The 16,120-nt window shown below is 39.8% G+C and overlaps 1 protein-coding gene across 3 annotated transcripts in view; it reads right to left on the bottom strand.

Annotated features, from left to right (window-relative positions):
- TAF5L (TATA-box binding protein associated factor 5 like) overlaps positions 1-16,120 on the bottom strand; it is a 28,364-nt gene that overhangs the window by 5,140 nt on the left and 7,104 nt on the right. For all 3 annotated transcript variants that reach the window (XM_025448492.3, XM_025448493.3, XM_025448491.3), the window contains exons 2-4: positions 12,322-12,466; positions 8,810-8,914; positions 3,289-4,013 (exon numbers count right to left, since the gene is read on the bottom strand). In XM_025448492.3, coding sequence (XP_025304277.1) covers positions 3,289-4,013; positions 8,810-8,914; positions 12,322-12,463 — 972 coding nt within the window. In that variant the 5' untranslated portion in view covers positions 12,464-12,466. The remainder of the gene's footprint in view (positions 1-3,288; positions 4,014-8,809; positions 8,915-12,321; positions 12,467-16,120) is intronic.

Here is a 16,120-nt window from a genome sequence, read left to right as displayed (position 1 = left end):
AAACTATATGGCAGTGCTGTAAATCCTGTTTTATTTGGCTTAATTAATAGAGAAAATTTTATGCCCTCATAAGAGCTTTTGATTACTGGTTTTGACTTTTAAAAAACTGAGATATAATTCACATACTATAAAATTCACTCTTTTAAAAAGTATAATTCAATAGCTTTTAGTATACTCACAGAGTTGTACAACTACCACCACTATCTACTCCAGAACATTTTTTCATCACCTCAAAAAAGAACCCCTATATCCATTAGCAGTCACTGCCTATTTCCCTGTCCCCAGCCCCTGGCTTCTGGTCCCCAATCTACTTTCTGTTTCTATGGATATGACTGTATTTGGAATCATAGAGCATTTGGTCCTTTGTGACTGGCTTCTTTTATTCAGCATAATGTTTACAAGGTTCATCCACAATATAGCAAGTCTCATGTCTCCTGTAGTTTCATTCCTTTTTATGGCCAAATAATATTCCATCACACAGATCCACCACACTGTTTATCAATTAACCAGATGGTTAATAACATTTGGGGTGTTCCCACTTTTTGGCAATTATGAATAATGTTACGAACATTCATGTACAAGTCTTTTGTGGGGACATATGTTTTCAATTCTCTTGGGTATATACCGAGAAATGGAATTGCTGGGTCTTATCAGTATTTTAAATACCTACTATTAAAACATTTAATCTGCTAATTTATGCAATGGCTATTGCTTCACAAAAATTAAGACACAGGCCGCAAATTGGCTTTTTAATTGGGTTTCCATGTGCTTTTATAGTTCCTACCATCTCTTTGATCCTACTAGCTTTACCATTTATGTTTCCCTGCTTGGCTTCTACAGGCATGTGAATTTCTAATCCTTGCATTAAGAGCTTCTATTTTTTTTTTTTAAGAGTTTCTATTTTAATTGTGTATTCTAGAAGGAAAAAAAAAGTCCAAGTTCTCATTGAAGAAATATTAAAAACTAACTACCAGAGGGGTGCCTGGGTAGCTCAGTGGCTGAGCGTCTGCCTTCAGCCCAGGACATGATCCCGGGGTCTGGGATTGAGTCCCGCATCAGTCTTCCTGCAGGGATCCTGCTTCTCCCTCTGCCTAGGTCTCTGCCTTCCTCTCTGTGTGCCTCTCATAAATAAATAAATAAATAAATAAATAAATAAATAAATAAATAAAATCTTAAAACACACACACACACACACACACACACACACACACACACACACACACCCACACACCCACACCCACCAAAAACAAACTGCCACAACTGATTTATACCTTGCTTTTCCCCAAAATGTTCCTTGTCAGGAAAAAAAAAAACCCACCACCCATTCCCCCCAACAAAACCCATAACAACAAAAAACATCCCTAAACTGCTATAACAAAATGGGCAGGGGATGCAGAAATCCTGAACAGGAAACCTCTCGACAACATAATAGGAAGACCTCAACTTTAGTTCTAAAATTTAAATCCATTCACAAGGAAAGCAGTACCTTTACACTGTGGCAGCATCCACAGTACTTTCAATATGGATAATGGTGAATAAATCAGAGAGATATTTAAAACAAGTGCTCCTCTGACATCCTTTCTTCTCTTGGAGTTGAACAGCACCTCCCACCATCTACCTGGGTGGTCAGGTCTGAGACACAGAAGTCATCCTCCACTCCTTCCCCTCTAGCCCCTCCACTGAATCCAGTCACAGGTTCTCGTCTGAGCGGGCAACCGTGTTCCTTTCCTGCTGCCACTGCCCTGGCTCAGGCCACCATGATCCCTAGCGTAGCCTGTGGAGTCGTACTGCTGCCTGTCATACCCCTCCCAACTCCAGCCAGATGGAATTTCTTTCACTGCCTGGAATTCATCATGTTATTCTTTATTTCTAGGTTTTCAAATGTGCACCTTCCAAAGCCTGGACATCTTCACAGATTAAGTCACAGAGCTAATTTTTAGTGGTAGCCAGGGTAAATTCTTAAACATTTTAGTCTAATGTTCCTTTCTTCTTTGTATCTATCTTTGCTTTCTTCCTTTAATTGGTAATACTGAGAATAATCTCCAAACACGACGCCTGTATCTACAGAGAGCTGTAAACAAATGATAGCAGCATCCTTCAGTTGTATGTGAAGAATACTCAAAAGGCTAGAATTGCCTCCTAGGAAAAGGAATTTTAAAATTCAAATACATGTGCAATAGAAAACATTTTGGAAGGTATTATAAAATCCTAGAAATCAAAGCATGTAAGCTGGAGTGTATACCTTTTCCTCATCACAACTCCCCTAATTATATTGTCTCAGTTGCAAGAAACAAAAATTCATAGACCATGCTAACTGGAAGGTGACTAAGGAAACAAGAATAGGAAAAAAGGGCTTATTTTGTGTACCCAATATTCTTGATATCCTTATCACCTGTGGAAATTAACTTGAATGTGTTTTTTTGTTTTTACTCCTCAATTTTTCAATCCTGTGCAAAGAATCTTCCATTGCAAGTAAAGTGAGGCAGAGCTACCTGAATTTCAGTGGTGTGATGACAAAAATATTCTAGCTCTCACTCTCAGGGCAAGTTACCTTTGTGAAGTTCAATTTCTCTCTCTTTGCCCACATGTCTTCTAAGGCAGAGATCTCAGTGACCTGAGACTCAGGCGACTTGCCCTGCCCTTCTCCCTAACCATCCCCAAACAAACCCAGCAAGATCATTACATTGACTGATGGATAAAATATCAACTATACTGCCTGTGCACTTTTCAAGATGGGGTTTGGGAACACCCACAGCACATGGAGCCAGAGGATGTGCACTGGCCTCAGAGAGGCCAGTAACACCCAGGGTTGGTGAGGGGGAAGAGAAACCAGTGTTCTCATTTACTTTTGATGAGATTAGAAAATGAGACCATTCATCACAATTTAAAATGCAGACGCCTTTGACCCAGTAATCCTACTTCTAAGTGTTCATATTTGCACAAATGTACACAAACATACACCACACACACACACACACTTACTGTAAATTTCAATATTAGCTAAAGGTCTTTAATTAGGCTTAGCAATGTTATCCATATTCAAACAGTAATAAATTCTGACCAATCATTAAAAATGTTCAGGTAACGTTGTTAAGAATAGCTTTCATCTCTTCTGAGGTTAGACACGAGCAGGAATTCGATAGCTACAGGTTACATGGGTATTGGTCTGGCTTTAGCTATATGATGGAGGAAATAATGAAGTCCATTCTCCACAAGAGCTGTCATATTTGGTAAGAATTCTAAGCAAATTAGTAAGGCAGGTGTAGGGAAGAAAAATGATACTCATACCTCCTCCTCCAGAATGTCACAAGCCAAGTGGATGCGAGACACGTCTACTTGATGGGGTTCTGATTTTAACTTCTTGGATCGTAAACTCCACAGTTTTATACAGGAGTTGTCAAACCCAGCAGCAAGCAGCTTGCTATCTGGGGAGATTTCTGCAGTGTTCAACAGCTGCTCTGTGTTATAGAAGGCATAGAAACAGATGGTAGTGAGGGAGGGAGGGCCATCCTTGACGCGCTTAATGCTCTCCTGCAAGACCTCCAGGGCAGCCTCATTCTGCAGAATAGGGGCGGGCATATCAGTGGGCTCTAAGCCGTTGCCCTCGCTTCGAGAGGAGCTGCCGCTGGCATAGAGCTGGTAGTCTGTTCTCTTGGCAGGCTGCACGTCAAGATGGATATGCAAGGTGAGTACTTTGCACAGGGCGGTGTTGTTGTCACTTTGGAGGTAGCGGATAAGGTAGTTGTAGCTGTCTTCCTGGAGACGGACCACGTACTTGTTATCTAGGAATGCTCGAAGCTTAAAGTTAGACAGGATGTCCTGGATGGTTTGAGTGGTCTGTAGCTGCTCAATGACATCCTTCTGGCTAGCGTTCTGCAGAAACATTCCATGGAAGCGGCTGTAAAAACTTTCCACTGTGCTCTTCGGACTGTTCTGGACCAGGTTGAGGTGGAGGTAGACAAAGAGAGGATAGAGGAGAGGCATCACTTCGTGGCTATGCTGGGAATCAGAATCTACAATGACAAAAAGTAAGGGCTTTATAATTAGTATAACTTCAAAGAATAATGTGGCCCTCCCAGGGAGCCCACTATCATACAACACTTTCTGGTCAGGACTGCTGATTGAAATAGAAACCAGACACAGAATTATGGAAACTCAAAGTCCAAGCCTTTTGACTGAAGAGGGAAGAGCAGGGATTCTGAAGTCTAGCAAACCTGGGTCTCAAGTCAGCCACAAGTCAGGAATTTGATCCCCCAGATGTTAAGTGACTTGACTAAGTTCTCAAAATACTTCAGGAGCTTGTACCCTGGTCTTCTAGGTTCACTGTTTTTCCACAATACCTTAGTGTTTCCCAAAATGGGGAGCACAGACCTCTGAGGGTCCTTAGATATACTCTGGGAGACTGTAAGTTCTTCACAGAAACATTTTAGTTTGGTAATTTTTAAAAACAACAAATACAGGCATATTCAGAATCATCTGGCTGGCCATTAAGCAAGTACTGACATACTATTTTAGGGCTCTGTTTTGTTTTGTGATCACTTTTGGCCTCCATCATCCAACAGTATTATCCAAGCACTTATTTTAGTGAGTTCATTAACATGACTAGCTACCCAGGCTGGCACGCCTGAACACAAAGATGACAACACTCACCCAAAATTGTCCCATATCTGCCAGTGTAATCATTTTGATTATGTTGGCTAAAAAGTAAAATTACCCTTTTACAGTGATGATTTACAGATGAGACGTTTTTATTATTTCGAGACTTTAACACCATGCGATGCTCAAAAAAGTGTCCAGCTTTAATCACCACAGGTGAATGAGAAAAGCAGAGAGGTGTATCTGACACCCACATAAGTGGGGGCAGAGTGATCTGTGATGGTGCAGAGGTTCTGCAGCCATTCAGCCAGAGGTGAGGGCGGGCAGCAGGACCACAACTGACTTGGGGCACCTCAAGAACCTGTGTACAGAGTTGTCTGTGTCATAGCCGTCAGTACTGGCCTTATGCCCATGTGGAGCAGCAGGTTAATTCTGGCAAAATCTATCCATTATATTCACTTGCTGCTAATTTGAATTTTATTGCTTTTGTGGTTTTGCTTGTACCTTTCCCCAAAATACTAATGAAAAAAACAAAACCAAGAGAACTCAACCCTTACCAATCAGACTTCCAATATATTCTACTGGGACAAAGCACCATTTGCAATTCCTTAAACTCTTAGTTTCAGGCTTATTTTTCAAACTGAGAGGCATTTTAGTTTAATAAATTTAGGGGAAAAAAACCCCAGCCATCAAGAGATAAGGCTGCGTGACTTAAAAACTTACTGAAATTCACTGCTGTTTCAGCTTAGTTTCAAAATTGCCTAATTGTTCTCTTTTGTCTGAAGAGAACAGTATGTCAGGTATAAAATAAAATTTTGATCAATATATTCATTATGTGGAACAAGGTAAGACTTGCATAAATCTTAACTCTTTTTTTTAATCTTGTTTCCTTGCAATTCATAATATACACTTTATACTTTACTGAAAATGTATTCCTTGAAATATATTTTTTCTAATTTCAAAAGTAACATATCCTCTGAAAAGTATGCTTTTCCTTCCTTCCATCCATCTATCCATCCACCGGCCATGTAACAAATACCTACTTGCTGCCACACTCTGATGGTGGTATAAGAGGAAGTTTTTCACGAGTTTACAGAAATTAGTAGTGAAAAGGACGCTAAGTTAAATGAAAACTGAGCTTGTTAGTCCTTGTTCTCCCACCTGTCTCTATAGGGTTTGACCCCATTGACCTCACACCCCTGGTCTTTGCTCAGAAATACCACACTAGTCAGCTTGACTCTTCACCTCCCTTCCTTTTGGGCTCCTCTTCCTCTCATTTCTCAAATGCTCCTTTTGCTTTCAAGGATGAACACTGAGTGTGTGCTTTCCGTGATTCAGGCACTAGACATCCATCCTCAAGTCTATTGTCACAGCTGGCCCCAGATTCACACCCAGACGGCTGGATTCCAAAATCTATGCTCTTTCTTCTATGCCTCCTGAAGAAAATGGCCCACAGCAACAGGTGAGCTCACAGAATCTCTCACCCATAGAAAACTTACAGAGGAAAAATACACATATGGTGCTATGGCCTGAGATGCTCTTATTTTCCTTGTATCTTCCTTTGAGATTTATCATCTCCTAAAAATGGCATTTGCACCTCCATGAAACTGGTACTGAATCCTTTATCACAAGTCTGTATCGTTCTCTTAAATACTAGCCTCCAATTTCTTACTGCAAGCTATATAGTAAGAGGCCACCATCATAGATGTAAAAAACCCAAACTGATTTATTTCTACTCGATATAGCTTGAGCCCCCGTTTGTCACAGAGTGCGAGTCATCCTCAACTCTTCCTCCTTTAATCCTGAGCCTTAGAGATTCTACCTTGGGAATTTTAACTATGAAATCAAGCTCTTGCTTTCCACTTGCACAACACTGGTGAGTTGTGGTCCTTTCTCACTTCTTCAGTACCACAGTGAACTTTAGGCTGGCCTCCTAGTCATCCCACTCACAAACCCTTTCAGAAACTGCTTTCAGACTTTTGTCTCCTAGGCTTGATGGTCAGGTATCTCCTCAACCTGGCTCCAGTGTGGCTGGCTTCCTCTCCAATCTGAAAGCCTGATTCTCCACAAGCCAGTTTGTTCACTGTTCTGCACAAAGTGCAGAGTGCCATAAAGGCCATCGCTTCCCTTTTGCTCATGTCTCCTCACATACCCTGAATCCTCCTACTTCTCTTCCACAGCTTACTGAAATCCAACCCATCTTCCAAAAGCTAACTTAAATTCCACCCCCTACTTGGTAAGACCTTCTCCAACTATGCCGTCCAAATCATTTTCTCCTTTCATTCTAATACAGGTCCTCTATGTACAAACTTTAGCACTGATTTCATCCTGGCCTGTGAAAACTCTTCCACTATATTTGAACTTTATTTAAAAACTTTTACTTTTAGCCTTCTTATGTTAAGATTGCTTCCTATTTAGATTAATGACTTTATCTTGGTGCTCAGGAAATACTTGTTCATTTGACTTGGTTGACTGCTCATCAGAGACCTGAGGTAGGGAAAAATGTCCCAGGAAAAGCAGTCTGTAAAAAAACAAAAAAACAAACCCCACAAAAATATATTCACTCCCTTCAAATAACCTGTGCTCAGCAGATAAAGGAATTATAGGTACAATAACAGATAACTTCTTCAGTTTTGAAATAAGACATATGGAAGAGTTAATAGATTATAGTTTATTGAAATTTAAAATTCTGGGGGAAGGAAATAAAGAGGAGAATAAAGAAGGTGGCACATATTAGAAAAAAACCAGAACCAAAAGAGTTAAGAGTTCTAGCAAATATTAAAGAAAAACAGCAATAGCCGAAAGAAATAAATTTAAGCAGAAAACTTTGCACCAGAATAAATCACGTTAGTGATCAATAAAATGTATTAATTCCTCATTGTAAAAAGTAATCACAGTTCTGTAATAAAATTATTCCAATGAGTCTATTTTATTACAGCTGTGCTTCAGTGATTAAAAAATATAAACAAAAATCTACATAATGTCACTACAGTCATGAATGTCATTCATAACGGAAATAAGTCATGTCTATGACAAATGTCATCTCACGGCATGAGTACATGGTGGGTATCACTATTATAATGATACATTGGGGTTTTATGCTTTTGTCTGTATCCCTCATTAGGCAGTAGGCTCCACATCAATATGCTCTATTGCGACGTTTAGCCCAGCAAGTAGTCAGTGCCTAACATAAATATTGGCTGAATGAGTGAAAGAGAAATGCGGAGAGAAGCCAGGCATTCCTTTTTAAACCAGCTTCCCCACCACTAGCATGGAGAGAGAAATGGATCATGGGGAAGAAATATAGCTATAGTAAAAAAAAATGAGTAAAATCACTTTCTAAAATTTTTTTTAAAAAATTGCTTAAAACCTCAAAAATCAATGCCAGTGATTACATAATGCATTATCTCCAAGTTCTTGCTCACCTCTGAATGAAAGCCTTCTTATAAATTTAATTTTTCTTTTTTTATCCTACTGGAGACTGATCACTGTTCTGAGATATTTAACATTCATGATATGAGGATCTTAACGGAACTTTTCTTTTCAATATAAACATAATAGACTCTTTTTACTAAACCTTTAAGCTTCATGACTTTTTCATTTTTGTAACAACTTAACAGATTATACTTATGAATTCCATCACTCAATAACTCTAAGGCTGATAAGATTACCCTCTACAAGGTTTTGTTTTGTAACCTTTATTTCCTATAACATTGTGGCCATTTTCCCCAGAATATAAAAAATCTGGACTCTTTCCTTTAAAGCACAAATCATTAGGAGGGTCAAGTAAATCAGGATAACCCTAAGTAATGTAAAACTAGATATATTATTTTGGTTTAGAAGTTGATTGACTTATATGCATCTTTTTTTTTTTTTTGGTGCCTTATATTCATCTTTACCATTAAAAATTATTAACCTGAGGATTTTTCAAATAAAAAAAGAAAACCAAAATAACCTAATTTTTTCAAATGTAAGTTCTAGTTACTCTGCTGACAGCCATGAACAAAAAAAAACAGTGAAAAAACACCTGGAACCCTAGTCCTTGCAAACTTTTACCTTGTGATTTAACTCTCCTAGGAATTCCAACAGATCCCAAGATTGAATGCAAGTACTGTGTTCAACCACCTCTGAATCCCTACTCCATACCTGGAATATAGTAGGTTCTGAGGGACACTTGCATGATTCTTTCTTAGTAAGAAGTTCTAGCACTTACCAGTGAGAAAATTTCGTAGTCGTCCAAACTGTACTTCATATTGCTGGGGCTCTGCCTGGCAAGGGGCTGCAGACACTATGTTGGCACAACCGGATTCTGATTGAACTAAGGAGGAAAAGATACACAAAGTGGGAATGGGAAACATGATTATTAATCCAATATATGGAAGGATGGATCGAAGAGGGTGTTGAGTATGCATCCATACCAATGGACATTTCAGCAGATTTCCAAAATTTGTTGAGGCTTCTGGCTAAATATGGCCGAGTGATCATACGTAACTATATCTTTCTCCCTCCCTCCTGTTACTCAAAATAAAATGACAGTGGAAGAATGAGAAGATATAAAACACAGGAAAAGTTGACTGAAAGAAGACAGGAATATAAGTTTGTGAGAGACATATCTGAAAGCATTTGACCCCATGTTCTGACATCCTACAATAACGTTCCTTGGTATGGATCTGTTTTCAATCATCATGATGGACCCTTAGTAGGGTTTCAAATAAATGAATTTCAATAAAAAATCATGTCTCTCAGTTTTGAGAAATTTGTTGATTCTGTTTTCTCTTTCTTGAGACCCCCTACTATGTCTCTATTTTCTTCTTCTTCTTCTTCTTTTTTTTTTTTTTTTTTAAGTAAGCTCTAGGCCCAATGTGGAGCTCAAACCCACAACCCTGAGATCAAGAGTCACATGGTTTACTGACTGAACCAGCCATGCACCCCGGGAACCCCTACTATTCCAAGGTTAGATCTCCTGAACTGATCTGCTGCCTCAACTATCAACCTTTCTACTGATTTTTCATCTTTACTACCATTTACATAAATTTACCACATTTCTTGCTGTTCTCTGAATGATCCTTGTTTTTAAAAAATAGCATTCTCTTTTTGTTTCAAGGCTATCAATGATGGTATTTTTGAGGTTTGCTTCACTCAATTGGTTCTCCCTTTTTCTTTCCACCTCTTTTTTCTTAGTATGTTAGGTTAGGTTCTTTTGTGGCTGAAGGTGAGGTACTAGAGAGCTGATGAGAACTCTGTTTATCACCCAGCATGACCCAGATGGGCAATCTCCCAATGTCAATGTCTGTGTTGGTCTTCTCTCTTAGGCAGGTCAGATTCACCAGGGGAGATTCTGTAATCACCCTGCTGAGGGATATGTGACTGACTGCTAGGGTTCTGGGCAGTAGAACATGGGGAAGAAAGCTGGAGTCTCAATATTCATATATTCAGTATGTAAACATGCAGTTAGTTTCCTGTGAGTTTATGCTTTCTAAAAAGAAGAACAATACTTCCTTACTCTTTCTACAGGGATAAAGGGACACTGGGGAAAGGTGGCTGGGGACTGAGGGATCCATCTTTAATAATCTGGATGAAACATTAACACATTTCAGAAGATAGATTACAGAGGAACGAAATCAACGCAGCAGGATGGAGGCAGCTACAGCATAAAATGTACAGGAAGGGGGATGTCCATGTGCCCTACAAGATTGCAAAGCAACAGCTTGGAGCAGGATATGCTGCACATGTATGAATGGTACTCCTCTCTCTCCTTTATGTGGCTCCCACCTGGAGTTAATCTGTCACCAAATCGTATAGATTCTTCAATCTATCTACTCCTATTAGCACCTCCTCAATTCAGGTTGTCCTCACTTCTCACTGGGATCCCCTTATGGCCTTCTAACTAACTACTGTGGTTCTACTCTGGGCCTTCCCCAGTCAGTGCAGCCCCGAATGATCCTTCCATAATTCACACCTGAGAACTTGGAAACTCTCCTCCAACTTGTCCCCTGGTAAGTTCCTAATGGTTCTTTTGAGACTCAGCTCACTCCTATTTACCAACCCCTGACTACATGCAGGAGATCATGAGACCTTTTGGGGAACAATCCTTGATCTGCCAAGAAGACCATCTTCATTGTACAGAACCTGAAACATTCTCCCACCACAGAACTTACTACATTGTGCTCTCTTGTCATCACTGACTTATCCACCTCATTTCCTGGCTATGATGTGAAGTTCTCCCGGAGCTAGGATCAAATCTTAGCTATCTCTAGGACTTTTCAGCACCTGACCTACAGCAGGTGTTGAATAGGTGGTCTGCTGAATGAAGACACAATTATTCAGATTACTCAACTGACAGAATGACCTAGAACAAAATCTTATGATACACACATTTCCTGGTGGTTTTCCAGGAACCTTCCTAATAAGCCATTATGTCTGACTTCAGACAACAAAGAAGAGTCATGTTCTGTAAGTCTGTTTAAGAGTGCTTGCTTCTATTTTCTATCAACAACTGCAACTGAATTACTGTTCTCAGGTTGTAATGAACAGGGGGCAGCAGGAGATTATGTGTGCACATTAAAGGCTGTGCTGGTGGGCTGAGAAGGAATTACTCTGGCTCTATAAATTGGTCATCCTACTAGAAACAATATAGCTTTAGTAATCTATTCAAGTCCGTCCTCTGGTTCTGTTCTTGTCAAGGGTAACCCAGTCTGAAGAGAGGAACAATGGAGGTGGATGTGATGCTAAAGAATAAGAAGGCAGATGCCTAACTGGGCTACTTCTACTATCTCAGGGGGTCAGGAACCACCTCTTTGAGGATGTCCTCAGGTTTTTACTGTCCCATCATTCTTTTCCTCTAGCAATGGCAATACACCTTTAAGCATGAAGGCTCTGACATGACTCTGAAGATAGTAAGAGGGAATAGAGGGAGCTGCTGCTACCAGTGTGGGGATTGAAACCATTAAGGGATGAAGTAGGTGGTAACAGATACTAGGAAGAGCAGAAAGAAGTACAGGAATAAAAAAGAAAGAAGAGTCTAGTCCGAGCAGGTAAGAGGAACCTTTCTCCAGGGCTGAGCTGGAGAAAGCACTGCAATGTTGAACTCACACATAGCCATTAAAGCAGCTCAAAATCACCCGAAAAGCACCACAGCCATTTGTTTGTTTGCAAAGTCTCCAATACCCAGATCCAATAGAAGAAAATTATATCACATAAAAACTGAACTCACAACATAGCTAAGTAATAACTATTTGCAATTCTAGATAGATTTAAAACACATTTTTCTAAAAAAGAATCTGATTGCAAAACTAAAACCCAAAACAAATTTTAAAAACCTCAGGAACCTATCTAGGACGCCAATCTTTTCGACCATTGATCCCAAAGTACTGGTTTGCCCAGCAAACCTGACTTCCATGGGCAAGGCTCCAGGCTACAGGGAGGGCCATGTGCAAGACAGGGACGGGAACCCTGGCCCTCCAGATCTTTCAGTGTAATAGTTCACAGAGGGAAAAAGTTGCATGTAACATCAGATATGGAGAAAAGCACTGAGAATTCTGAAGCAGGATGGATTATGACAGGGGCTTCTAGAAGTGGCTTTGAAGGGCAGATAGCATCTCTGAAGGCCAGCACCATTATGCAGCGTTGCCTGCTGAGGCTGCTGCAGTCTCTCCAGAACAGGAGGGGAAGTAGGAGCAGGGGTTCTCCTGCTCCAGCCTGCCCGAGGGTGGCCCCACTGGTTACCTGTGAGGTTGGCCGCCATCTCCTCAGCAGTCTGTGACAGCCGCAGTCCTTGCTTCAGGGGACCATCGGAGTCCACATACTGCCGGCGTTTGAGGTAGCAGGACACTGCCATCTGAATCTGCTCGGTGCGCACTCGTTTCATGACCTTTAGAGGGAACCACAGAACACGAAGGCATTTGGAGATTACCCAATCCATTTGGACATTGCATGAGTAAAATAAGTAGAGAAAGACTAGCCTTGTGGCTAGTCAAGTGACCTAGTTAAGATGCAAAGCAGAATGCCTTAGTTACCAGCCTGGTGCACTCTCCCATTTACCTATTTTCTCAATAGTGATATGGTCCACTTCAATTATGGAAAATAGGAATATGATGGAGAATAAGACCCTACAGACCACCCCCAAATTTCATTTACTACCATGATTTCAATCTTTCTGGTAGAACTTTTCATTAGAACTGCTAAACAATGAGCAAACGGGACCAGGTCAATTCTAGAGCCTTTTATTTCTCCCATCTACTCTGAGAGAGAGGTGTTAATTGGCAATGAACCGGCCAAACAAAGCAGGCAGGAAGCAATACAAAATAAAAAATCTGAGAAATTCAGAAACTGGATAAACAGATGTTGAGAAAGTGAGCATTTAATAATGAGGTAAGGAATGCTATGCTTTTCCTAATAGTCAGGAGAAGTCTGGTAGTACTACGTCAGAGATCTGAGCAACGTGTTTTAATTTTAATCCCATTATTTACCTATTTCACTCCTTCAACCTCTGGCACAGCAAAGCATCAAAACGTAAGAATATGTATATGCATTAGAATGTGTCTCACAAATTCTTACAAGAAAGAAAACAAAAATGGTAGGAAGTGTACCAGCTGAGGCTAAATTACTTTTGATAATTCAAGCTAATTTGAGGGTTCCCTTCAAAAAGGACTATTTTCCTTGACAACTAAATTGATTATCAAGAATAAGAGGAACTCCCGAAGGTGCCATGAATCTCACACATTACTTTGCCAGAAGTAAAGGATACTGCAGTCCAAGTGACCCAAGACAGCTGGATGAATTTTCTATGTTCACTTCTGTCATGTAAAAATGGAATGCATGCAACATTATCCATACACATGATTGTCCCCATCAAAGTAACCTCCTTAAATCAATGGTTCCCAATGTTTTGGGTGTGGGAGATCTGCTTTTGGCAGTTTACTTGGGTGTGTCTGAGTTTTCTGTTTCAATGACATGAACTGGCCTTCTCCTTTGTCATTTCCTCCATTCCCTTTGAAGATGTGAAATTTCCCCATTCCAGATCCCTATTCCAGAGATCTGCCTTTTTTCCTTTAAACATTTCAAAAATTTTTATTTCTATCTAATTTTTATTCATCTGCCATTTCTTTTAGTGTATGACTGTGGCGAATAGCCAAATGTTTTACACAAATACTGTAGCAGCTACAATCCTTTGCAAATAATCTTTTTCTAAAGTGATCTGTTGAAATATACTTTTTCAACAGATATACCCTTTTGAAATATACTTTTTAATTCCCTAAAAATCCTACCATAGAGCAAACAATGAAGGCTGGAGACACACACATTAAAACATACATATCTATATAAGTATATAAATGTTAGGCTATCATAAATATGTTCTTCTAAACTATTTACTTAGAAAAATTATATTTCTCTATGCATTTCAGCTTTGGATTATCAAAAAAGTATAAAATCATTTGCTAAAAAGGAGGGGCACTGGGTGTGATATGGTTGACAGCGATACAATGAAAACTACTAATAAATTTCCTAAGACTGAACCACCGTTTTACTGTGGAATTTGTCTCACTCAGTTTTGGTGTATGAGTCTTTCACTATATTGCTAACTTAGATTATTTTTTAAATTAAAAAAAATTTTTTTAATTGCCAACACAAGAGTTTTGATACTTTGATAATCCCTGCTCCAAGCACTGATCTGTCCATCAATGAAAGCAGATAATTGTTTTTTTGGTGGTTACTAAGAGGCCTTACTGTGTATCATTTTGACTGTATCAGTGATTCTAGTTCTCTAACAAGGTTGCACCTGAGAAACTCCTGTAACTGTGTGTGTAAATAATTTCAGCCCTGGAATTCTGATTCAATGTTATAATTAGAGAAAAACAATGAAATGCACAGAGACTGTGACAATACTGCCCTCTCCCAGTTTGGCCCCAAATCAGGACTAGTTAAATCCAAACACCCAGCTCCCACTGCCCCCCCACCTGCACCCCTCCTTGATGTTTACTAAAGCTGCTTTTAATCTAACTTCAAGAGCTCCTAGTCTTCAAAGTCTTCCAAAGTAGCCCAATTCCTTGTATTTTAGCTGAGACTAACACTTTTTCAGATTTTTTGCTGCCAATCTCTTGTTGCTATGGGAATACATGCTTGTATCAATATGTATCCCTCAGTGCTCCAAATAAAATGGGAATAAGAGATCGCCTCTCCAACAGGAAGAAACCATGCACGGGAAAGACACAGAAAAATTGACAGAATAGACCCTGCAATGACACACTGTCCTCACAGTGGGGCAATCTTTATGCACATCAGAGAAGGAGGGGAAAAGATATGAAAGGTATGGGAGAGTAAACAGGAATGAGAATGAACAGTGAAAACTGGCCATATTTGGGATTGCTAGAAATTAGTCTATAAATACTGATTCTAATGAATGTGTCCAAGTTAGCTGCCCCAACTGGCAGTTTCTCTGAACCCAAACCACTTTTTATGACAAGGGACCTTCCTTGAGGGTGGGCAGTGAGCCAACTGTAGGGCCAAGGATCTTAAGATCAGGAATCCTGGAATTAACTAACTCTCTTTTACAACCACACTCAACTGAAATACCAGAGACATGATCCAATAGACTTAACTGGATTTGATTCCAATGCACACATATTTCAAATGAAATAAATAACGAAGAGTTCTGTGGAGAAACCAGTTCTCCTCCCCCTACTGATTTCTGTAATACTAATATCCATAAATGGACACATTAGGGGGAAAAAAAACAAACTTCCTTAAAATAGACCTGCCTTTCGAGAGACTTAAACATAACACTAACACTGCAATTTCACGTTACTTGCTTAGCTTTTCTCATAATTATAAAATCTTTTAAATTTAAATTGTTTGTATATAATTGCATCCTTGTTAAAATTTCAGGATTTCCAATGATTTTTCAACTTACTTAATGGTAAAAATAGATGATCACATATCTTTCTTTTCATGTGATACGAATAGTATTTCTGGAAATTAAAATAAAGATTCGGACACAATATGTATCTTTTTCTCAAACATCAATAGCTACCTACTGTTTAATACTTTAACAAAATTGCTACATAAAATCAAGACAGGATCATCTTCCTGTCTCAAAGTAACAACTGTGCAGGAAAAACCACAGCCATACTCTTGATATCCCAGAAATATGGGAAGGCAAAGACATACTCTTAAGATGATGATAATACAGGACTGCAGCCAAGTAAATTTCTTACTTGTTACAGACTGCATCCCACCCACTTATGTTCAAATATATGTGTTGCTGGAGGGTGCTAGGAGAGACACCCCCAGCCCACCACATGAAGGGCTAAGTGGGTGAAATACTACACAATTCTATTAAATGCTAGTGGAATACTGTATGGACAACACCCCTTAAGGTGGCAGCTTTGAGCATGGGTGGGTTCAAAATAAATCCAGGCAGGGACGCCTGGGTGGCTCAGTGGTTGGGCACCTGCCTTCCACCCTGGGTGTGATCCCGGAGTCCTGGGATCAAGTCCCGCGTTGGGCTCCCTGCATGGAACCTGCC

This window comes from Canis lupus, chromosome 4, assembly GCF_003254725.2.
Source record: "Canis lupus dingo isolate Sandy chromosome 4, ASM325472v2, whole genome shotgun sequence".
NCBI classification, from domain to species: Eukaryota; Metazoa; Chordata; class Mammalia; order Carnivora; family Canidae; genus Canis; species Canis lupus.
Note: the sequence above shows the minus strand (reverse complement) of the source record. Positions and strands in the feature narration are given on the sequence as shown.